This window comes from Zonotrichia leucophrys, chromosome 6, assembly GCF_028769735.1.
Source record: "Zonotrichia leucophrys gambelii isolate GWCS_2022_RI chromosome 6, RI_Zleu_2.0, whole genome shotgun sequence".
NCBI lineage: Eukaryota > Metazoa > Chordata > Aves > Passeriformes > Passerellidae > Zonotrichia > Zonotrichia leucophrys.
In genome coordinates, this window is record NC_088176.1 from 15,774,588 (window position 1) to 15,798,048 (window position 23,461).

The following is a 23,461-nucleotide window of genomic DNA, read 5'->3' on the forward strand; positions in this document are numbered from 1 at the left end:
TTGGCTAATATGGGACAGCCTGAGAACAAGCCCTTGTTAGCCCTCAGCAGCAGGACAAGGCCAGGCCCCAGACGCAGGGGGAAGCTGGGGCGCCCCGCCATTGACGTCAATGGCAGTGGGGCCCACTGGCGCGCAGGTAGCCGTGGGAAAGGCATCCCCGAGCAGGGCTGCCTGTGCCCTGGCCCCTGGCAGCCTGGGCAGGGTGCCCAGCGGTGCCTGGCCTGCACCCCGTGATGGTGGAGGGGGAATCGGGCTTTGAGGGCCATGAGGGTGCTGGAGGTTCAGTATCGCGTCTGATTGTAAAAGCAGGCTGGTTTATTGTTGAACAGCAGCTCTCAGATCATGAGTCCAAGACATGATTTGAAACTGCAGCCAAGCGTATTATTGTGGTTGGAGTCTTTTTGTTCCTCCACTGAAGTGTTTGAGTTTGTTTGGGCCAGAAGTGTGCCCAGGGCTTGGCTCTGAGTTTCAGGGATCAGTTATAATGGAGACTGCAGCCAGGAGGTGTTTAATTCACTTTAATTGGACTACCTGAACCTCGTTTAAATTAGTGTGAGAAGCAGCAGATACTAGTATCCCTGTCTTGCTCCCCACGGTAAAGCAAGTTCCTAAATACTAAATCGTGAAGTCATCAGCATCCCCTCCTAGGGCCAAACCTGCACAGCCGCCTCCCTGCACATTGAGGGAGGTGAGAGACGTTAAAGAAAGAAATGGGCAGGTGAAGGGGGGTGGTGGCTGGGCTCGGCGGGGGCTGCGCCCGGCCTCTCTCCGCAGAGCCTCCCGCACTGCCTCACCCGCCTCTCCCCCCGCAGCTCCTGGACCTCTTCATGGTGTGGGACTGGTCCACCTACCTGGCGGACTACGGGCAGGCCACCTCCAAGTACCTGCGGGTCAACCCCAGCACGGCCCTCACGCTCCTGGAGAAGTAAGTGCGGGGGCCGGAGCTGCCGGCGCGGGGATGCGGAGCGGGGCCGGGGCCGCCCTGCCGGGAGCGGCGGGGCCGGGCCGCGGGAGCAGCCGGCGGCTCCCGGATTGCCGCTCGGGGCAAGGGAGACGCTGAGCTTTGGCCGTGGTGAAGCCGATGCGGGCGTCTCGGCCGGTCTGGCGGGCGGGCAGGGAGGGCAGGGTGAGCCGGGCGCGTTACCGGCAGCGCGGTACCAACCTGCTGTAAAAACCGCGTCAAACAAAACACGTTGTGGTTTAAATACGCTTTCTAACAGTGTTTTCTCTCCTCTCCTGCCTGCGATGAAAATGTCTTTTGCAGAGTTCACAGAGGGTATGTATCGCCTATATTGTTACAAAATATTGTTTCTGTAACTTGCCTAATTTCCCGAATTTCGTTTTTGTATCCGTTGGTACGGGAAATCAGCAATATAGATGCCCGTTATTGACGGTGAACAAAATTCACCCATTCACTGAGTCTGAATTTACCATGGAAGCAGATGATACTAACGCGTTTTCTGACTTGCTTCTCTCCTAAGGCAATTGGTAGGATCAGGGTCCTGCTGAAGGGGGATTTGCTTAATACTTACAGGTTATTTGTGAAGTAGTATTTGTTGAAACAAACACGTTCTGCACTTCTGCATTGCAGAAGTTTAATTTAAGAACACATAGTGAACAGGTTTTGTAATCTTTCAGTTCTTATTAGCAGAAAGATCAAAAGAAGAACATTAGTAAACCAATCTAAATAGTCGGATTTTTCCTTTTCAATTTATGTTTCTAATGTGTTTGTCATTTGCTTTTTTATTTCTCTAGAATGAAAGACTCCAGCAAAAAGAACAACATTTTTGCTCAGTTCAGGAAGAATGACCGTGACAAGCAGAAGCTAATAGAGACTGTAGTGAAACAACTTAGGAGTTTAGTGAATGGTATGTCCCAGCACACATAGGCCTCTTAAATCGACAGTATCTCATCCCACCAAGAGGTGTTTCTTATCCACTATTTCTACTAAGTGGTGATACCAGTTAGGACTTTCGTTTGACCGAGAAAAGGAAAAATGCAGTAGATAGATTGTACATGTAGTCTTCAACAAACAATTCTTTGTACGTATTTTTAATGGGTCGAATACTATTTTGTATATTGTAAACAAATGGTGAAAAACGAGGTTGTACAATAAAAACCAGCACAGTCGTATTGTACATGGAACTGCTGAACTGTAAATATGTTATTTAAATATCTGCAGATATGGTGTCCGAAATTTTGCTCCGAGTAGGAATTATTTGAGAAATGATCCCTTAGTTGCTGTTTTCTGGTTGAATCCTAATTTAAAGTTTTTGAGCTTGAGATACTTGTGTTTCAGATGCCGCTTACTGTTTTCCTGCATTAAATGTATATTAGCCCTAAAGTGATTGGACATAATTTTGTATACCAGGTTTTGTAGTCTGGAGGTATGAAAAGGTCTTCTGATTTTTAGTACCTTTGAAAACTACCCGAGAACTAGACTTGATATCTGTTTAGCACTGGGACTTACAGGCTTTGTTCTCCAAAAGGGTTTAATCTTGAGGTTGTGAATGTAAATAACCATTTGATTTCTTTATAATGTGACATGTTGTTTCGTTTTGGTTTTGTTCCTCAGGGTTACTATTTCTAACTGTACTTTTGTAAGATCTCGGGTTCTTTATCCCAGGTTGCAGTAAGGAATAGGTTTGCCGCTGTTGTTTTCGTGCCGCATCTGTTTGTTAGTTTGCGCTTTCTCCTGCCAGCCCCATCCCAGCGATTGGCATTTTGTCCCACTACCGGTCTCTTTGCACTGTCCCCTCCTGGCTATTTTAGACACTTAAGAGAATGTCTAACAAATACAAACCAAATGGAACGTGTAAAAATAATGTACATTTCGCTGTATTTTTAAGTTATTGACAGTCTAAATACAGTAATATAAACCTCACCCGTATTGCTGTTTAATTTCACACACGGGAGCACACCTCGGAGCCGGTTTCGCGGGACCTGTGCAGGTCCCGACTCACTGGTGATTTTCCCCGGGGAAGGCGGCCGGGGATCCGCGCGGCCCCGACGGCGGGGTGCGGGCCGGGAGCGCTGCAGGCCGGGGAGCCGGGGGCGGTGGGGCTGCGGAGCAGGGCTGGGGCGCTCCCTGGTCGGGGGAGCCCGGGACGGGACTCGCTACCTGGGCAGGCCGGCCCGAGGGGGCGTCGGGAGCTGCCGGCGGGGCGGAGAGGGTGCCCCGCACCAGGAGCGGCCGTCCCGCCTCCGGCTCGGGGCGCCCCGAGGGGCTGGGCGCGGGCGGGAGGGGCGCCGGGCCCCAGCCCCGGGGGCTGCCCCGAGCCCCTCGGCCGCTGTCCCCGGCCCTCCCGCGCCAATCACCGCACTTGGCCGCGCTGCTTAAATATGCAGCGGATACGTCATCTCCGAAGGTGGATCGGGCGTAAGTGGCCAATATCTATATAAATGTGGCCGAGGGGCGAACCGGCAGCAGGAGGCGAGCGGGGCCGGGCGGGCAGCAGCCGGCAGGGCCCGCAGCGCCCGTAGCCGAGTCGCGGGGCGCCGGCCCCCGTGCCTGACAGCCGCACCCGGCCCGTCCCCGCCGCCGGAGCAGGATGCCGGCCGGGCCCTCCTGGCCTGAGGCGGCGGCGCTGGTGCTGCTGGCCCTGGCTCTGCTGATCACCCTGTGCCGGCACCTGTGGGCGCTGCGCTGGAGCCTCAGCCGGGACCGCGCCAGCGCCCTGCCCTTGCCTAAGGGCTCTATGGGCTGGCCCTTCTTCGGGGAGACTCTGCACTGGCTGCTCCAGGTGAGGCGCCGGGGGACGGGGCGGGGTGGAAGGGGCTGGCGGGAGCCACGGGCTGACCCGCAGCTCGTCCCCAGGGCTCCCGCTTCCACAGCTCTCGGCGGGAGCGGTACGGAAATGTCTTCAAGACCCACCTCCTGGGCCGGCCTGTGGTGCGGGTGACAGGCGCTGAGAACATCCGCAAGATCCTGCTGGGTGAGCACACGTTGGTCAGCGCACAGTGGCCCCAAAGCACCCATATCATCCTGGGCTCCCACACTCTGCTCAGCTCCACTGGTGACCTGCACCGCCAGCGCCGCAAGGTGAGCCTCACAGCCACCCCGACAGGGCGCACAGCCCAGGCAGCGCCCAGGCCTGGCCTCGGTGGCATGTGTGCCCCCCCTGCTTTAACCACCTGCCTTTCTTCCCCTTCTCCTCCTAGATCCTGGCCAGAGTGTTCAGCCGTGCTGCCCTGGAGAGCTACCTGCCGCGGATCCAGAAGGTTGTGAGCTGGGAGCTGCGGGGCTGGTGCATGGAGCCAGGCTCTATCGCAGTTTATTCCTCCGCTAAAACCTTAACTTTCCGCATTGCAGCTCGGATTCTGCTGGGGCTCCGCCTGGAGGAAAAGCAGTTCAAGGATCTGGCCAAAACTTTTGAGCAGCTGGTGGAGAACCTCTTCTCCCTGCCCCTGAACATACCCTTCAGTGGGCTGCGCAAGGTACTGCCGCCTGCACTGCTCCCTCTGCCCGGGGCAGCGCCTGGGCCCTGGCGGCACAGATCCCCTGTCCTTAGGTCCACCAAGGGACATTTCTGATGGGCCAGGACATCTGCAACACCCCATTCTAGGTCTGAGGGCTTGGTGTCTTACCTACCCCAGCCATATCCCCTTCTCTCTGCACTTCTCACCTGCTTTTGGCTGGCTTCCAACACCTCTGGGCACTGGCTCCAGCTCATTATTCAGCATAGGGCTCCTCTTCTCCCTCATCCCACATGTTGCCTCTGGTGAGTCCATCATATCTGACCCTATCCCATCTGAACTTATGTCAGCCCATGCCATAGGCGTCTGTGGGCATAAGCACAAAGACAGGTGGGCACAGCACACCTCAGCTTAGCACCTTCTCTGAAAGTCAGACAGGCTGAGAACTTAAGGCCGCTTATGGTCCTCGGTCCCTTGTAGTCCAGCAGCCCAGGGAGAGGGACAGTCTCCGCCTCTTTCAACCTGCAGTTTCTTCCCTGCTGCTCTGTCCCTCTTTGCCTGCCTCTCCACACTCCTGCTCTAGGTATAGGTCCTGTGTACCATTCTTCCTCTCACATCCCTCCCTCCTCTAGCTTTGGGTTTTTCATCCTTACCACAGCTGAAGTCTCCTGTCTGCTTTAGACAGGTCTTCCCTCATCTCTTATTTCCACTGTGAGCTGTGTCCTTTTGGATCACCTTACCCAAACAGTCTCAGTTCTCCCCCAGCCTCCCTGCTACTCTTCATCAAAGCTCTTGTTTTCCCTGTCCAGTTTCCCTTTGCAGGTTGTCACCAGTATGAGCTTTCATCCCCCTGCCCTCTCTCAGGTCAGCCAAAGCCTGTCTGGCCCCAGACCAACATCTTCAACTTGCCTTTAGATCCCCTTGTCGTTCACCTTGCTCCCTGCCCTGTTTACTTTGTCCAATCCTTCCCACCTCAAATCTAAGCCTTTGTTTCTTCTTCTGAATATCTGGCCATGGCCATTTTTAACTTCAAATTTCTGGTCCTTGTGGCTTTTGCAGGAGACATTTTTGTAGAGAGTCGCATAGTGTGACTCCATCATCCCAAGTTGCAAAGGCTTTGCTGATCACTTGACTTGCTGAGATCTTACAGGAATGTTTTGCTACACTGGAGTGCAACACACCTGAAGATGAGCTGACTGTGATTAATGTGTCTATCCACTATTCCCATGTAAAACCATTTGTGCCTTGCTGTCTGGACTCAGTTTTCTTGTTACCTTTTCTTTTCCCTTGGAATAAGCTTCCTTTGGACCTGACACAACTGTAGATTTGCCCAGTGCAGATGCCTCTGAACTTGGTAGCAGGGGTTTACTGTTGTCTTTTCCTCCCAGAGAGTTTCTTGGGACTTGTTGCATTTGATTCACAACAGCAAGGCAACAGAAGGTGCAGCATTTCCCCCCAGACTGCTGCCTCTTGCAAGGCTCTGGGGCTGGGCAGCAGATTAAACAGTTCTTGCTATTACAGGTCCTGGGATTAAGGATTGCTACACTTGGGTTCCCCTGGTCTCTCTAGAGAAGGGGGACAGTTCCTAAGGTTCTCCTGAACTGTGTGTGCCTCTCACAGGGAATCAAAGCACGGGACATGCTACATAAGTTTATGGAGAAGGCTATACAGGAAAAACTGCAGAGAAACAACCCAGAAGATCACAGCGATGCTCTGGATTTCATAATGAACAGTGCCAAGGAGCATGGCAAAGAATTCACCTTGCAGGAGCTAAAGGTAAGGAGAGCCTCTGCCTTGAGTGCCACTCCTGACTCAGTGGCTGTTTGAGAGACGTGGGCTGAGGGCCAGGAGGAGGCTTGTGGGGAGCTGGGGACCACCGCCAGATGCTGAGGACACCAGCTCCTGCACTCAGCACACTCTTATGCCCTTGTAGTCTTATGTCTCTGCCACAGAAGGGACCTTTTAAAAGGCAATGAATGCCCTTCTACCTTTCCTCTTCAGGGCCACCAGCCTTGGCCTGATGTAGGATGCTGGTAGGGTTACGTGGCTGTGTTAAGGCTCTGCACGTCTGTGCAGTCAGTAACTCCAGAACACTCTCTTGGAAGTATTCAGAGCTACCTGTGTGCTTCTCAAACACAGCCCAGCACCCAGCCCAGGGCAGGGTGTAGATCACATCACTGGACTCCTCAGGGCTGAGAGCCCAGAAATTTCTGAGGTGATTAACCAGAATAGGTCTGGGGATGCAGCGATGGATTCCAGGTCATTCCCTATCGCCTCCTCATTCATCGATCATGTAGCTTGTGGATTGCTGTGAAGAATGTGATGTATGGCTGTGACATAGGGATGAGCCCAGTAGCCCTTACTGAGCCAAAACCACCAAGTGAATGTGATGAGTGTTTTGCCAAAGATCTTGGGAAAAAAAAATTGTCTTTAGTACTGCACCATTCATAGTTCCAGATCACATGGTATCAGTGAATTGTAGATGGCATTGCATTTATATAAGAAGTTTTGAAGCAGTTTTGCATGGGTACAGCAGCTGGATATGATTTTAAAGTATTTGAGTATAGTTTAAAAGTAGTTTTACTATTTGTTTAAGTATTTCAGGATAACTATCCAAAGACTAATGTTTTATAAATATTTTGTAAAAATGCAATCGCTAAATCTAAAATATTTGGAAAACTTTGAGCAACTATTAGATATAATTAGAACCAGTATATATTACTAAATAAATTTTATTACAATTATTTATTACATTATTTATTCTAACGTTTTATTATAATGTGATTTTAAAAAATAATTGACAGATTCAAAATGTGATTAAGATGAATTAATCTCTGTTAGTATTCACATTAATATTATGCAAGAATAATTTCACAATCTCTCATCATATCCCTGACTCTGACCACAAATGGAATAAGGAGATATTAAATGTAACATAGATTGAGTGACATGGCAGCAACCTTGGGCCAGCTGATTCAAATTATAACATATTAATTTGTTGTAATGTACCTTCATGGTTAGAAAATTTCTGTATTTAACAAAATTAATTTCAGACTGAACTGCCTATGCTTGCAATCATGGCAATATTCTCCACCCTAATAAAACAGTAGTAGAGGTCTCATTTAATAAAACAGTGTAATTGGATAAAAAGTCCAAAGCTGTCTCAGAGTTGTGGATATATCTGTCTTTGACAAACACTTCAGACGCTGGCACAAACTAGTCACTAATCTGCTTTTTGTTCAAATGATCTGGAAAGAGAGTTTTCCCAGAAATTTTTCTAAATACATTGTGATTTGTACTGCTGCTATGAACTCACCAGGGCCCTTGAAATGTAAAGGTCATTAAAAAGATGTTGCTTTGCCAACAATACTGTTCTAAAATATTTTAAACCTTGGGAAGATTTAAAAAACCCATCCTGTATAATAATGCTGTCACTGGCTGGGTGTAATGCTTCCCATTCTGCCTCCCAGGACAGGCACAGTACTGATGAAGAAGCTTGGGAATATCCTGCCTTCCAGTCACTGGTTCTGCTGGCCTTGCAGAGGCAGGGAGGGAAAGCTGTGACAGCAGCTGTGACTCACGTTCTGCAGCAGCACTGTCAGAGGTTGATGCAAAGAGCATAAGGGCTGTTATTTCAAACCTAAGAGCTTGCCCTAAATTCCTTGCATGCTATTGAAATGTCTTGGGGTTTAATTGCATGTGGTGGAACTGAGAGGTTTCTTTTCATCTGTGTCTGTTACTTGTGAATGTAAAAATTCCTGCTAATGCCTGCAGGAGGTGTGATAGGGGCTGACAGGGATCTGTTGTTCCAGGGGTTTTATTTCAGCTGAAAGATGCCCTTGAGAGCTGCACTTTGGCAAAGCATCTAGACCAGCCAATATATGGCACTAGGGATGGTAGCAGAGAGTCATCTTTGTTACATTATCCTTAACTTTATCAGATTTGAATCCAAGTACCTTCAGCCTTCAAGTGTTCTTCTCTGTGTTTGTGGCTTCACCTCTTTAGAACCGATTGTGTCAGAACAATTTGAAGTCCAGACACAGTCATGTGGAAGGGAACTGCTCTGTGTCCCTGTGGGATTTTGCCCCTGGGCTGGAGCCATTAGTGCTCTGTAATACCAGTCAGGTCCCAGGCCTTCCAGGGGGACAGTTCCTGCTTCTCCTCCCTTTGGCTTCTCCTTGGCTTTTGTCTCTGGCCTCAGCACTCCTGTGCTGTGGAGCCACTGGCACCTTCAGATGGTGCTGTAGGTTTGAGCATTATGTTTGCTGTCAGAGATGTCATGCCATGGGCAACCCTTAACTTTTGGGAAACCATTTGGAAAAGTTGGTCAGAGGGTGCTGCAGACAGCCTGGCATGTGCTGTTCCATACAGACCCTGCAGACAGTCCCACAAAGGCTGGGGGGCTGTGAGGGGGCCCCTGACCTTGGACAAGGCACACATTGCAGATTTGGCTGTGCTGTGGTCCATGTGTCTGAGCTGAGTAACTTCCTAACTTGTTATGGGTGCTTCTGCTGTGGAGTTTTTGGGGACTCTGCTGTGCTTCAGGCTGTACAGCTTGAAAAGCAAGCAAGTCCTTTGCCTGGTGTGTGCTCCCTGCTGGCTACAGCACTTCCCAGGCTGACCTGCTCTAGCAGAGGCCTTCATGCTTTTGACTCTTGCCTTGAGTCCCCTCCCAGGTAAGATCAGTCACAACTGGAGATGGATCAAATGCAACCCAGTTAGCTGCCAGCACATCTAAAATTTGTGCATAAACCACTGCCCATATCCACTGCCTGGACAGAAAAGTAAAAGTTGGGATGGGGAATTGGCAGATGATGATAAAAAGCATAATACTTGAAATATACTTCACTCAATGTGCTATAGTACATGGTAAAGTGCTGCCTTAAAGTTGGTAAATCTTGTGAGGAAAGCTCAGAAGAGCTGGCTTGGAGGTAATGTGTACTCATTCCAGCTGTGGTTCTGCAGCAGTGCCTTGGCAAGTGGATGTCCAGTTCATACAGAAATGCTTTGGTCCCTGCCAACCCAGGATGGGTGTGGGTTTGGGGAGAGCAGAGTGGGGGCCAGGGCCCCCTGCACAGGGGTGAAACCTGCAAAAGGTGAGAACAGTCTGAGACACAATCTCTTTGAAATGTTATTCAAACTTGTAATTTTCATTCCTCTCTCAGGAATCAGCAATTGAGCTCATATTTGCTGCTTTTTTCACCACGGCTAGTGCTAGCACCTCTCTGATCCTCCTGCTATTGAAGCACCCCTCAGTGATTGAAAAAATAAGGCAGGAGCTGATGTCCCATGAGTGGTACCAGCAGAGTGAGTGCTGCCCTGCAGGACCCTGCCTGGAGACCCTGACCATCCAGAGCAGGGACAGAGAGAAACCACTTTCCCACCCCATGGCCAACGACATTCACAAGGAGCAGAGCCAGCCCCCAGCCCCAGTGGAGGAAGATTCCCTCCAGCCCAGTGCCGTGCTGGAGCCCACTGTGCCCCAGAGCAGCCCCGGCCCCGGCCCCCAGCTCCCGGCACCGCCGGGGCAAAGCTGTCACTGCCCCGCAGACATCAGCCTGGAGAAGCTGAGCCGCCTGCGTTACCTGGACTGTGTGATTAAGGAGGTGCTGCGAGTGCTGCCCCCAGTCTCCGGAGGCTACAGGACGGCACTGCAGACTTTTGAGCTCGATGTAAGTGTCCCGCACTCCAGCAGGCTGCTAAAGAGCTGCTGCCTGCCTTGCGAGCAAGCACCCTGTGTCCCGCGCAGTGGTGGCGCTTGGCAGTGTGGCTAAGGGGAAATGTCACCCAGCAGCCTCTGTGAGTCCCAGTTGGGCTGGGGAGAAAAGGAACTGTAGAGCAGGTGGGCAGTGCAGTGGGGCTGTCTGCAGGCACCCTCTGCTCACCCTCCAGTAGCACAGGTATGTAACAGCCCTCTCCTCTCTCTTCTCTGCCTTCCCCAGGGCTACCAGATCCCCAAAGGCTGGAGCGTCATGTACAGCATCCGTGACACCCATGAGACAGCGGCTGTGTACCAGAGCCCCCCCGGCAGCTTTGACCCCGAGCGCTTTGGCGCCGGCCGGCCGGAGGCTGCGGGCCGCTTCCACTACATCCCCTTCGGCGGAGGGGCCCGCAGCTGCATCGGAAAGGAGCTGGCCCAGGCCATCCTCAAGCTGCTGGCCATCGAGCTGGTCAGCACGGCCCGCTGGGAGCTGGCCACCCCTGGCTACCCCCGCATGCAGACCGTGCCCATCGTGCACCCTGTCGATGATGGGCTGCAGCTCTACTTCCACCCCTTGAAGCCCAGCCAAGGCCACGAGGCCTGAGCTGGGGAGGGGTGCACTGCTCCCCTCAGCCTGGGGCCGATGCCCCTCCACAGCTGCCAGGAGCAGGTCTCTGCTGCCCCAGGCTGCGAATGCTGCTGGGTTACTGCTGAACAAAACCTTAAAGGTCTTTCTATTTTCCACTCCTGGTGTACAGGCTGGTAGGGTGTGCAGGTGCTGCAGCAGGGTATCCTGCAGAGCACTCCCGAGCACTGGGGCAAAACCTGATGAAGATGCTGGCAGGGTGCATATGCCATGGGGGCTCAGTCAGCCCCTGCCCCATACAGGCCTCCAGCTACCAGGGATGGGGAGCAAAACTCCCAGACCCACAGCCAAGACTCCCAGTGTTATCTCCTGTAGGTGTGTTATAGGAGAGGCAGGAGAAACATCCTGCACATTGTAGCTATTTAGATGAAAAAAGAGGGAGGTGGGGGGCTCTGCAGGAAAACACAAGCCAGAGTTGCCCAATCCCCAGCATCAACTCTAGCTAGAATAATAGGGTGTAAAGTGGTTTTTATTGTAAATATTTAATCTCATTCATGCACTTCCCATTAGAGCTGGCACAAGGAGGATATGTCTCATTCACCCACTAGTAGCAGCTGTGTATGTTGTACTTTTGCACATCATAGCTGCTGCTTGGGGTCTGCCATGAAACCATCTCTGAGGTCCCGCCAGGATATCCTCCCCAGCCACAGCCTGCCCATGGGATTGGACTGAAGCAGGGGGAGGGGGCTTTGGGGAACAAATGTTTAGAAAACAGATATTTCTGAATGTGTCTGAATTGTGGTACAAAGTCCCTTGTTCCTGATGATGCTGTTCACATTGCAGAGGGGACATGTGCAAGGTGCCACAGGCCCTGTGGTAGCTGGCAGGCTGGCCAGACTGACTGTCACCTCTGTCAGCCCAGCTCTGCCAGGAAAAGTGTCAGGACATGCATCTATCCAGGGGGTGGTACCCGAGGCTAAACATGGATGCTGAGGGCACACTTGTAGATGGCTTTTGAGTACCCCTACAGGGTATTTCTCTCCCATGTAAAATAAAATGAACTGAGTCCTGTTGTTTGTGTACTGAGAACAGATCTGGGCACGGGTCCTTGATCTACAACACGTGTATAAATTTCTTTCAGCTTCACTTCTACTCTCCACTGTCATGTATTCTGTGTGAATGCAGTGGGAAAATAATCCTCCTTGTCCCTCCAGAGCACCCCATGCCTGGTGGTGTCCGTGTGCTCTGTGTGAAGAACCAGCTTGACCTGTGAGGGCCACAACATGGCACGAAGACAGTGTCCCTTTGGAAAGGCTCTGGGGAGCTCTCCAGGCTCCTGAAACTCTATCATCATTCTGCTTGGGTGCTAGAGATGGCCTTGCCCTGGCCAATCCCTCTTGCCTGGCCGTGCTGGGGCACTGCAGCGACCACCACGCTACCTCGGACAGAAACCTGGCTCCCAAACGTGACAGGTCAAATCTGGAAGAGGTTGAACTGCAGGGCTGAGTTAAGTGCTATTGGCAAGTCGACCCTGTAGTGAACCAGAGCCTCTGGCCCTCCTGACCTTGTCCTGAAAGGTGAATCTTTTTGCCTATCAGAGGTGAAATCAGTAGATGGTGGCTGCAAGTGGCAATGACTAACGTTAATTAGCAGGAGCTACTGGCTGGCTGAGACCGCAGGCGATTCAGGGTCTCACCGCGGGCAGGACTTGGGCAGGGCTGGGCCTGCAGTGTCCGGCACCCCGGGCAGGAAGGTCAGGGCTCCTCCAGCAGCGCACTTAAAAATTACTCTGAGCGCCAGCAAGCCCGCTGAAAAATGTAACATGAATCTAGTTAAAAAAAAAAAAAAAAAGAAACAAAAAGAAACTGATAAACTGATTTTGTTTGCAGATAAACACGAGCATTTAACAAATGAAGTGTAATAATTGTTACTTGTAATCAAAGTTTGTTCATATTAGGCTGTTAATTTCTTGACCCCCTTCCAAGATGTTTTTAATTATCCCTTTCACTCTTTACCATTTGATTCTTTTCAAGCCGATGGCTGGGGAATACACAGCTGGGAAGATAATAAAGCCTTCCTGTGGCAATTATCGGTGCTCAGGCCACCGTATCTCGTTATTTTGATAGACAGTGAACTTGGCGCGGTTGCCGGCCGGGTTCACGCAGATGTCACGGTCCGTGTTGTAGGTCACAAGCAGGTCAGCGCCCGGCAAGGGGAGAGCGCCGGGTCAGGGCGCGGCCGCCGCTCCCGACCAGCGCCGGCCGGGCCCGCGGCGAAGCCCGAGGGGCTACCGGGCAGTCAGTGCCCTCCGGGGGGCTCCCTCCTGGGCAAGGGGCTGCGGAGGCGGGCAGCCCCGCTCCAACAAGGCATCGTAAGAGGAGGGCGGGTCTCGTGTGATGGGTTGATTGTTGGAAAAATAATAATTAAAAGCGACATCTCCCTCTCCCCTACACAGACACACACACAAAACTTCCAGCGTTTATTGAGCTTGTCCGGAACAAGAAAGCAAAAGTAATAGGGACGGAAAAGATAAAAATGGTAAAGAAAAAAAAAGTGTATTGGCCGCAGCCGTGGTCGGCGGAGAGCTCCTCGCCCCGCAGCCGCGGTCCGCGCCGGGCGCCCCTTCCCCAGCCCCTCCTGCGCCGGCAGCAGCAGCCCCAGCCAGCGCTGCCCTCCCGCCGCCCCGCTCCTGCCGCGCTCCTCCCGTCCGCAGCCGCCGCTCCCGTCCGGAGAGCAGCGCCGGTGCCCGCCCGCCCCTCCGCGCCGCGCTGCAGGCGGGGTGCCCGCCCGTGCCGAGCGCCTCTTCCCGGCCGCGGCAGCCCCGACGGGATGCCGGAGAGCCTCAGGCGAGGGTGGGCACTGGATCCCGGGGAGAGCAGCTGGGAACGGCGAGTTTGGTGTTTCCTTTCCTCGCTCACCTCCTTTTCCCTCGGTGACCCGCGCTTGAACCTGCATCGGGAGGCCGAGACGGACTGCTGCCGGCGGCTCCTTCCTCCACGGCCGGCAGAAACACAAGCCATGCCTTTCGAGGTGAACCAGGGGACAGCGGAGGCTCCTCCGCCGATGCCCCGGCGGCTCTGCTCAGGGGGTCTCCGGGCTGCCCCAGCACGGGGTACCGTCCGCTCCGGCCGCCCCACCGTCCCTGCCCGGTGTCTCCCGGGTCCGGCCGCTACATCGCCGTTCCCAGCCGACAGCGGTGGCGGGCGGACGAAGGAGCTCCGCAAAGCGCATCGGCGCCGGGCGGCAGCGCCGCGGGGTAGGTGACCGGACAGCCGGGCCGCCGGGTGCTGGCGCGGGAATTTCTGGGTGCAGCCGCTGGTCTCGAACGAGCATCGGCGATAAATCCGAGACGAGGAGGCGGTGGTGGCCGACCACCGGCTGTCAGCTGTCGGCGGCGTCCCGCAGCCCACTCACCGAGCGTGGTGCAGGGTCAGCGAGCCCGGCCCCCGACAGCACCTTTCCTTCCCCGGCAGCGGTCTGCGGCGCGTAGGATGCGCTACGCAAAGCAAATAGTTAAAGATTTCGAGGGGAGGAGCCAGGCCGCAATCCGCAATTAAAGATGAACTTTGGGTGAACTAATTTATCGGACCAAGGTAGGGGTGGGCAGCAACCTGGGAAGGGTATAAAAGGCGGCCCGCGGCGAGCCCAGCCCGCGCACTCGGAGCTCCCGGGGGGCTGGGCGGGAGTCGCTCCCCAGTCATGGGCTTCTCCGCCCTGGTCGCCAGCGCCCTGTGCACCTTCCTGCTGCCCCTGCTACTCTTTCTGGCTGCCGTCAAGCTCTGGGACCTGTACTGCGTGAGCAGCCGCGACCCCAGCTGCCCGCTCCCGCTGCCCCCGGGCACCATGGGGCTCCCCTTCTTCGGGGAGACGCTGCAGCTGGTGCTGCAGGTAAGGCCAGGCGATGGCGCGGGGAGCGGAGAGGGGCCCCTCTGGAGCCAGAGCTCCTCGGGCTGCAGGGGAGGGAGATGAGCGGCAACTTTGACAGGCTCCCGTGCCCAGGTGGGAAAGAGCTGCTCTCCCTGCCTCTTCCTCTCATGCTTCCTAAAATTTATTTTATCATTTTCCCCCTCTCATCTCCTGTCTAGAGGCGGAAATTCCTGCAGATGAAACGCAGGAAATACGGCTTCATCTACAAGACTCACCTCTTTGGGCGGCCCACGGTACGGGTGATGGGCGCCGAGAACGTGCGGCACATCCTGCTGGGCGAGCACCGGCTCGTCTCCGTGCAGTGGCCCGCCTCGGTGCGGACCATCCTGGGCTCGGGCTGCCTCTCCAACCTCCACAACGGGCAGCACAAGCACCGCAAAAAGGTACGGGCCGACGGCGGGCGGGGAGCGGGCGCGGTCGCCTCGGGGCGGCGGCTGAGCCTCTGTCCCGTTGCTCCTCGTCCCCCCGGGCAGGTGATCATGCGGGCCTTCTCCCGGGACGCCCTGCAGCACTACGTGCCCGTCATCCAGGAGGAGGTGAGCGCCTGCCTGGAGCGGTGGCTGGGCGCCGCCGGGCCCTGCCTGCTCGTGTACCCCGAGGTGAAGCGCCTCATGTTCCGCATTGCCATGAGAATCCTGCTGGGCTTCCAGCCCCGCCAGGCCAGCCCCGACGGCGAGCAGCAGCTGGTCGAGGCCTTCGAGGAGATGATCCGCAACCTCTTCTCCCTGCCCATCGACGTGCCCTTCAGTGGGCTCTACCGGGTAAGGCTCACGGCGGGCCAGCAGGAAAGGCCAGCCAGGGCACGGGAATCGGGGGCAGGGATGGCAGTACTGTCTGAGGCCCAACCTGCTCTCCCTCCTGCTCGGTCAGGGCTTGCGGGCACGCAACATCATCCATGCCAAGATCGAGGAGAACATTCGTGCCAAGATGGCCCGCAAGGAGCCTGAGGGGGGCTACAAGGACGCGCTGCAGCTGCTGATGGAACACACACAGGGTAACGGCGAGCAGCTCAACATGCAGGTAAGGTTCCCCCGGATTAATCTCTTTCCTTCATGCCCCCTAAGAATGTCACACTTACCTTGCGGGGACAAAAGGGAGAGCGGGAGATGCTCTCTTTCTCCATGAAATAAACCTGCTAGTGTTGAGCACTAGGATGCAGAGGCTGCAGTCAGGCTGTTGGATGGGGAGACATGTCTGCAGGCAGCATGAGCATCACCAATCACCTCCATCCAGACCCCTGGGTGTCTGTTCCAGTTTGGGAATGATGTACAGCATTGCTGTGGATGAGTGGACCTGGTATTGTGTTCAAGGCCTGGTTTAAGCCTCTTCTATCCTTTATGTAAGGAGCTGAAGGAGTCTGCCACAGAGCTGCTGTTTGGGGGCCATGAAACCACTGCTAGTGCTGCCACGTCACTGATCGCCTTCCTCGGGCTCCACCATGAAGTTCTGCAGAAAGTGAGGAAAGAGCTGCAGGTCAAGGTCTGTGTCTTCCCCAGAGGCATTTCACAGGAGGGGGCAGTGGGAGGAAGGTAACTCCAGGACAGGTATCCCAGACAGGGCTCCCTTTGATCCAGGTGGTGCTCTGTTTTAGGGGTGGCAGGAGAATACTGCTTATAGCTGAGGGGCGGCTGCTTTGCAGTGCCAGGAGCCCTGGCTGTGTGGCTCATGAATGTCACGGCAGCATTTTCCTTTCTAGGGGTTGCTGTGCAGTTCCAACCAAGAGAAGCAGCTGGACATGGAGGTCTTGGAGCAGCTGAAGTACACAGGCTGTGTCATCAAAGAGACCCTCAGGCTGAGCCCGCCTGTTCCCGGAGGATTTCGGATTGCACTCAAGACCCTTGAGCTAAATGTAAGCAAGGTTTGGGCAGGACTCCTCAGAGCAGCTGCAAAGTATTTTGTGTTCATGTAGCCTGTCTGCCTCAGAGTGACCTGCAGGAAGCCAGGAGGGGAGGTGGGGTGCACTGATGTGTCCTGTTCTGTCACTTCACATTATTTAACACAGCAAGGTGCTCCACATCTCCTTTCTGTTCTTTTTTTATAGGGTTACCAAATCCCTAAAGGTTGGAATGTTATTTACAGTATCTGTGATACACATGATGTGGCAGACCTCTTTACCAACAAGGAAGAATTTAACCCAGATCGCTTCATGTCTCCATCTCCAGAGGATTCCTCTAGGTTCAGTTTCATTCCTTTTGGTGGGGGCTTGAGGAGCTGCGTGGGCAAAGAGTTTGCAAAAGTCCTTCTAAAAATATTTACAGTGGAGTTGGCTCGAAGCTGTGACTGGCAGCTGCTGAATGGACCTCCTACAATGAAAACAGGCCCCATAGTGTACCCTGTGGACAATCTGCCTACCAAATTCATCGGTTTCAGTGGCCAAATCTGAGAGCTCAAACCTGCAAATGGATTCCTATATAGCATTTAATATGTACATAGTAACTTTTTATAGTAACAAAGGCCTTTAAATATTTAAAACTTGTAAATGTACAATAGTTATTTATGTCTTCTAAGTATTTCAAGAGGCTATGATATTTTTTTCCCCAAGCACTACAATTATGGGTCTCTGATTCATAATTAGATAATGTTATTTCTATAGAAATAAATTTTCCCCTATTTAAAATTATCACTGAGAGCTGGCCAGCTAAGCATTTGAAGACATTTCAGGATGGTGTATGTATAAGAAATATCTGAAAAGCATTCAAAACAATGGTAACTAGCTACTCATCCAAATTACCTGAAATGGTTATTGTTTGAGAATGTTTTCAGTATTATTTGTGTCTAGATTGTATGTTTAATGTGTGAATTTTAAGTTTGACAATAAACTTTATTTTTGATGATCCTCTGTATGAAGATCTGTGTGTATGCTAGAGAGTAACTTAATGGATGTGGCTCTAGGGTTTGGATGTAAAGCCAAATCTGCTTCTGTGAAAGAGGTATTTCCTATTTTTGTGTTCATAACTCTTCCCTCCTTCACATGTAGTTGCTTATTGTGAGTAGTTAATTGTTATAAATTTTAGCTGTAAATGCAAGAACAGTACAAAACTGCATGCTCACTGAAAACTGCATGGAGTGATGGCAAGTGCTACAGGTCTCCTTATCAAACACATAATGTTGAGCCACGGTAAATCAGAAAGAAAAGGAAAGCAGAATAATGTCACATAAGTTTTTCTCTGGAGCTAGTTGAGGAAAAAATCCACAAATGTCCTCTCCTCCCATATTAGTGCTGACCTGTGTAAACACACCACTGAATCTTGTTCTGTGTTGAGCTTGCTGGCTATGAATCTTTACTTACGAAGGTTCTCTTATCAGCAGGTAGAGCAAATAAAATCTGCTTATTTCTCCTTGAAATGCAACAGCTCTGACTAGGTGAGAGATAGAGCATGCATTTGGTTTAAGAACTTCTTTCATGGAATTCAGCAAAGTGAAAACTAAAAGGCAGGCACTAATGTGAATTGATTAACAGAGAATCAACTGTTGAGATGCAATTCCCCGGGGGTGTGTAAGCAGGGCAGATAAAATGCCCTAGGCATGACCCCTATTTTGGCTTAACCATAAGGGGTTTTGTGGCCACCCCAGCTTACTACACCTATTAGTCTTCCCTCAAAAGTCAAACAACATAGGGTGGCTCTATAAACATCTACAAAGTAAACCAATGTAATTCAGTGTCATGAGCACTTGTAGCACCATATAGAATAGTTAAATTTTTTGTTTACTTCTGGAAAACAGTCACTTTTTTATTATGTTCTCCCAAGATCAAAATTAAGGACAAAGCTAAGTTGCCCAAAATAGCATCTATGAGGTTTGGAATTTTTTAAAGGGGTGTTTTTATAAAGCGTTTGATATGTTCCCAGCTAGCATTTTAAACACGGGGGCGTCTAACACATGGCTTTAGATACAGCCTACATATAGCTATCAATAATTTTTTGTACTCAATTTTTTGTAGCCCCAGAAAGCATTCTTTTTAAATTGCACCTGAGTCATCCTGACAGTGTTTAAAATCTTAAATATTTTCTCCTGTGCAAACTTCTTGTACCATTATATTTCTCAGGGACTTGATGAATAACCTCAGTTTAAACCCCTTTATTGCCAATATAGTAATGGAAAATTGCAAACCTTGATCCTGATTTGGAGGTGATCTGGAGTCTGGAAAACAGCAGGACCCTTGTCCTGGTATTCTTTACTAACATTTTCTTCTGTAACATCAAAATGTTCTCCAAATCCAAATAGATGCTGATATTCTCTAAATGTTTTGCTTGGTTTTAATTGAAATCTTTTATATATGGGAACTTTTTGCATGGTCTTCATATTATTTTAGTTTATATTTTATTTTTATAAAGAATGGGGACCCAAGTGCTGTCTGGAGAATACAAACACTTTTACAGTGTAAGTCTAAGGTCATACATGCAAGTCTTTAATTTTTGGTTTTGAGTCAAGTTTGCATGGCTTTTATGTTTGGAGAAGAAAAAAAAAATCTTATACTTAATTTGATTTTGTCTGGACATCTGGGGGCACATCCTCAGCTGCTGTAAATCATGACAACATAACCTATGTTAGGTACTGCCCCTGTAATAATTTATCTCTGTAGCTAAGCGCTCTGTCACTGCTGTGCAATTTAGGCATCCTGGAGCCAGCTTTAACCCAGCTATCCTGAGAAATGGCAGCAATGCAGCTACAGTAAAACGGAGCTCAGTGTGGGTTAATTGCTGAAATATTTGCCCAACTTCTTGAGCAGGTTTTACAGCCGCTGCTAATCTCCTGTGCGCAGCTGTATTTTGACAGCTTGGGTGCTGGCTGCAGACGGGTTTCAGGTGAGCTCTGCTGCGAGCGCAGCTCGGCAGGGCTGGCGTGGGCAATGCTCGGGCTGTGGGTGCTGTTCAGGCGCCGCAGCCCGAGCCCACACCCCTCTTGTTACGCCGGGTCTGGGAGCTGATGTTGTTGAAAAATTACCTACCGAAAAACGAATTGCTTTTTGGCCAGACCAGGTCCTCATTCCAGCTGCCCACATGAGCATAGTTTGTGCTGGGGAGCTGCACCGAGGCAGGAGGAAGGGTATTTCATATTCCTCCTCTTGGTTAGCCTGTTATTTAAAAGAAAAATATTTGACCATGTCTCTCTTCAAAAAATCACACACAATTTAGAAGGTGCTGCGCTTTTGGTCCTGGAGCAAAAAGCCATGATTTATATGTAGCATGCTGGTTCTTCCCCGAGGGTGAGGTGAGTTAATGGAATCCACACTTCTCCCAAAATCATGTGAGTAACAGCTCCTGCCAGCCAGCAGCATCTCTAAAGTTTAGAATTTCTAGACTATCTGTTAAGTTCTGAACGTGTTGTTCTTAACAACACACAGTTGTATCTACTCTTTAATCAAAAGGACATTTGTGAATTACACTGATGGAAATTGGCATTGAGGAATGTTACTTGACAAATCAATACTTGATTGAAAGGTAAGAGTATTTCCAGATAAGGGCAAAACAGGTAAAAGTGAATTTTGCTGGTGGTTATATGACTAAGAAAAAAAATGCTGAAAACTTATTGGAAATTATTAAAAATAACTTGATGAGGTTTATTTATTTTGTCCTTGTGAAACAAAGACATGTTACTTGCAGGTTGCTTTCAGCAGTTGAGCTGGGAAATATTTTCCTTTGTTATGGTTCATAGAAGCACCTATTTAAGGGACAATATAGTTTGAAGTCTTGTATGTTTAAAGTTTGAATTTTATTTTATTTTATTTATTTTATTTTATTTCCTTACAGGAGTCTTTTCCTAGACCTTGCAAGATGAGAGGCTGACAAAAAGGTTTTCCTTCTTTCTACTCATTTCAATCTATTGTTTGTTTTCTTATTTTATTCTGTTCAGTGATTTAGAATTAACCTTTGGAGAGGTACCAAGAGAAACACTTAATAATATGTAAAATACTTAATCTTTGACTTTCAAGTTGCATTTTCCTACGTGCTACAGGAAGTTTTAAAAAATGTTTTTACAAATCTGCATGTAGCCATCTTTGAGAACAGAACACTGCTGTTTTTTGTTAATTCTATGCATCTGCAGAGGTTTTCAGGGTGAATGCTGATAAAATAATATGTCTGTCTTTTAGAAATTAATGTGCATAAAATGAGAACCCTTGTTCTATTTTTTTTTATCATTGGAATTGATTTCATGAGGTATAAACTCTGAAAATTTGCAATCTCAAAGGGAGCTGCACTGCCTAGGCTACCTGAAAGTCCAATATTACTTTTGATATAATCTCAAACAACAATTAAATAGATGAAATAGCCCATGTGTAAGCAACCTATTGCTGAATTTCTTTACCTGAAAATTATTGCATATCATCTTTCCTAGAACAGTCTAACAGGATTGTATGCAAGGCTCCTGGATCTTTCACAAGGCTAGGCAGGACATTTGCATAAACCAAACTTTAATTTACTGACTTTTGCAAAGATTTAAAAATTTTAAAATGCAGACACAAATCCTGAGTTTGAGATATACTGCTGGTATGTTCCAGATCCAAATTAGTGAATTTATTTATGGCTTAAAGGTACTATGTTACATGTAGTTGTCCTCTATTATAACAAAAAAAGAGTGGGGTGGGTTTGGATAGCATTTAATTGAGATAGTTTTGTTTGCCAGGTGGTTTGTATTGTAATTTCTCTGTCAAGTTATACATCCAGCATGCAATGCAAAACATATACAGATTAGCAGCAAAAATTCAAAAAGTTTATTAGTTGCAACCATTAGAGTGATAGATTAGGAGAAAGGAAATGTAACTGGCAGCGAGTTTAGAGAAGACTCATTACTAGACTGGCTTGCTTCACTTGTTTAATAATGTCTTACAAAAAATGTTATATGAGAAGTTCAATGAATAATGCAGCCTTCATTAAGTTATGTAAATGAATGTAGCTTCGTGGGTGGGTTAGAAATAAAATATTTAACAAATCTGTTTATATCCAAAGAGTAAAAGCAGCGGAAACAGCTTTTAAAGAATCTGAGATTTAAATATTTAAAAGGTGACAGACAGAACTTTCCTATTAGGACATAATAGTGCTGTTTTAATAGGTGTTTACAGCTTGCCTCTCAGTTGCAACATAGGCAGGGCAAGATATTAAGTGTTCTCAGTTAATGAAATGTTATTTGTGCCTTTATCAGCAGCCCCAACATTGCAGTTTCCTTGAATGCTGTTAGTGCCCCGGAGACGTGCAGGGCTTTTGTGATTTGCAAGGCTGGAGGAATCATTTCAGCAAAAGTGACTTATGATGTACTTGTTTGCCAGGTCATTTTGTTCACAAATACACAATCATTCATATGTTGCTAGATTTCAGTGCTTTTCTTTTCCCCATTTATGACCATTTAGGAAAGCCTTAGAATTCATGGGTTCAGGCTACGCTGCTGTGCAGGATAATTGTCACAACATGAGAAAATGACAAACTCAAGACTAAATCAGGCATAGACGACATGTTCTCCTACCACACCCACAAATGCCAACCTTTCTTAGGCTTCTCCCAAAGCAATTCCTTGGATTTGGGCCTCACAGCTTACGCAGAAGGTCAAAGATTGTTGGAGGCTGTTTTCGAGCAAAAGGGGGAATAAATTCCAGAGCTGAGGGCCTCTCACAGGATCTCTCTGGAGATAAAAGTGACCAAAATGCAGTCAGAACCATTTGCACTCTTGAGGAGGAGGCAGGCCCATAACTTCCTGGGGTGGTGGGAAACTGAAAATATTGGTGTCACTACAGAGATGTGGGTCCTGAGCAGTGCTCCAAGTACAGTTTAAGGAGGAGATGCACATAGGCACACACCTACCAAGACTTGTCAGGTCATCTTTGTTAATGCTGCTTGAAGTGAAATAGCTTCCTCCAGGAATTGCTATTTTGAGGGTAAAAGCAACAATTTAGGCTTGGGATTTTTTCTGCTTGAGCTCTATAGGGTCAATTTGCTATATCTGTATCTCAGAAATATACTGCTTTTATAAAATATCACCAGAACAAACATGTTTTCAAGATTGAACCTGAATTTTCCATGGAATTATAGTAGGTCTTGGTTTCCTTGGCTTGCTGACTTACTTGATGTAAAGAAGCAAGAGGCTGTGGTGTGCTTTACCTAAGAGCATTTATTTTATATCTGAGCCTTCCTGAACGAGCTAACTGCTTGTATCCTGTGGGAAAGCACGGAAGGGACTGCATATTGCCCTGCTAGCAAGGGCACTGCCTGCCTGTGTGAATAGAGTTGGGGTTTTCTCCCCTCTAAAATCTACATCGTGCACCTTCTCATCAAGCAAGCTGCTTCTCTCCAAACGTCCCTTGGAAGCCCAGGAACTGCAGAGTAATCGGAAACTGCTCCCTGACCTGGCAACAGCCTCCTCTTCTGTGAATTGTCCCGGCAATAGCCTCCTCTGTTGTGAATTGTCCTTAACTTTGGCAAGAACGGAGGGAGATAGGGTGGGACAAAGGGAGCAGCAGTGAGACCAAGAGCGGCGCTGCCCTGGCACCACGGCTGCCCTGGCTGCCGGACACACAGGTGATTTTCACCCTGGTGTGTTTTCATCCTCCTTGCCCCACTGTCTCTGGCTCTCGGTGGCATTATATTAAATATATATTATTGATGTTAATGATGCTGCCTGCAGCACTGCAGCAAGCTAGCACGTGCATTACAAATCTAGCAGTAAAGAGGAAAATAATTAGTTTTGCTTGAAGTGATGGCATGTTGTGATCTTTTTGCTCATTGTATGACATGAAATGTCACAGATTTGTGACATTTCTGAGGGAACTTTTCTTTTTAACTGGGACTAAGAGCATGTTGGTCTCTGAAATTCACTAATTGTCAGTCGGTATTTCCAGGAAA

At 49.7% G+C, this 23,461-nt stretch overlaps 3 protein-coding genes and 1 long non-coding RNA gene across 5 annotated transcripts in view; all 4 read left to right on the forward strand.

Annotated features, from left to right (window-relative positions):
- Window positions 1–2,884, forward strand: part of EXOC6 (exocyst complex component 6) — an 84,879-nt gene extending 81,995 nt beyond the window's left edge. For both annotated transcript variants that reach the window (XM_064716422.1, XM_064716423.1), the window contains 3 exons: window positions 813–925; window positions 1,265–1,276; window positions 1,756–2,884. In XM_064716422.1, the coding sequence (XP_064572492.1) occupies window positions 813–925; window positions 1,265–1,276; window positions 1,756–1,888 (258 nt within the window). In that variant the 3' untranslated portion in view covers window positions 1,889–2,884. The remainder of the gene's footprint in view (window positions 1–812; window positions 926–1,264; window positions 1,277–1,755) is intronic.
- Window positions 2,885–3,551: 667 nt separating this feature from the next.
- LOC135449601 (cytochrome P450 26C1) lies at window positions 3,552–10,721 on the forward strand. Its single transcript, XM_064716770.1, has 6 exons — window positions 3,552–3,743; window positions 3,818–4,042; window positions 4,162–4,437; window positions 6,037–6,192; window positions 9,582–10,088; window positions 10,359–10,721. The coding sequence occupies exons 1-6, from the start codon at window positions 3,552–3,554 to the stop codon at window positions 10,719–10,721; spliced, it is 1,719 nt and encodes a 572-aa protein (XP_064572840.1).
- A 3,582-nt stretch (window positions 10,722–14,303) lies between these two features.
- On the forward strand, window positions 14,304–17,497 carry LOC135449460 (cytochrome P450 26A1). Its single transcript, XM_064716501.1, has 7 exons — window positions 14,304–14,591; window positions 14,789–15,013; window positions 15,104–15,391; window positions 15,501–15,650; window positions 15,975–16,109; window positions 16,327–16,479; window positions 16,672–17,497. Exons 1-7 carry the CDS (start codon window positions 14,403–14,405, stop codon window positions 17,011–17,013), a joined length of 1,482 nt encoding a protein of 493 aa, XP_064572571.1. The 5' UTR covers window positions 14,304–14,402; the 3' UTR covers window positions 17,014–17,497.
- Window positions 17,498–19,488: 1,991 nt separating this feature from the next.
- Window positions 19,489–20,518, forward strand: LOC135449389 (uncharacterized). The gene is made up of 3 exons (XR_010440737.1): window positions 19,489–19,676; window positions 19,766–19,841; window positions 20,381–20,518. It is a non-coding gene; the product is annotated as an uncharacterized LOC135449389 (long non-coding RNA).
- Window positions 20,519–23,461: the final 2,943 nt, after the last annotated feature.

Excerpts from the sequence above, each read along its gene's own strand:
- LOC135449601 (XM_064716770.1), top strand. The coding sequence starts at position 3,552 with ATGCCGGCCGGGCCCTCCTGGCCTGAGGCGGCGGCGCTGGTGCTGCTG. Across the intron at positions 4,043-4,161 it reads TGCACCGCCAGCGCCGCAAG|ATCCTGGCCAGAGTGTTCAG; the intron begins GTGAGCCTCACA and ends TTCTCCTCCTAG. Across the intron at positions 6,193-9,581 it reads TCACCTTGCAGGAGCTAAAG|GAATCAGCAATTGAGCTCAT; the intron begins GTAAGGAGAGCC and ends TTCCTCTCTCAG.
- LOC135449460 (XM_064716501.1), top strand. The coding sequence starts at position 14,403 with ATGGGCTTCTCCGCCCTGGTCGCCAGCGCCCTGTGCACCTTCCTGCTG. Across the intron at positions 15,651-15,974 it reads GCGAGCAGCTCAACATGCAG|GAGCTGAAGGAGTCTGCCAC; the intron begins GTAAGGTTCCCC and ends CCTTTATGTAAG. Across the intron at positions 16,480-16,671 it reads TCAAGACCCTTGAGCTAAAT|GGTTACCAAATCCCTAAAGG; the intron begins GTAAGCAAGGTT and ends CTTTTTTTATAG.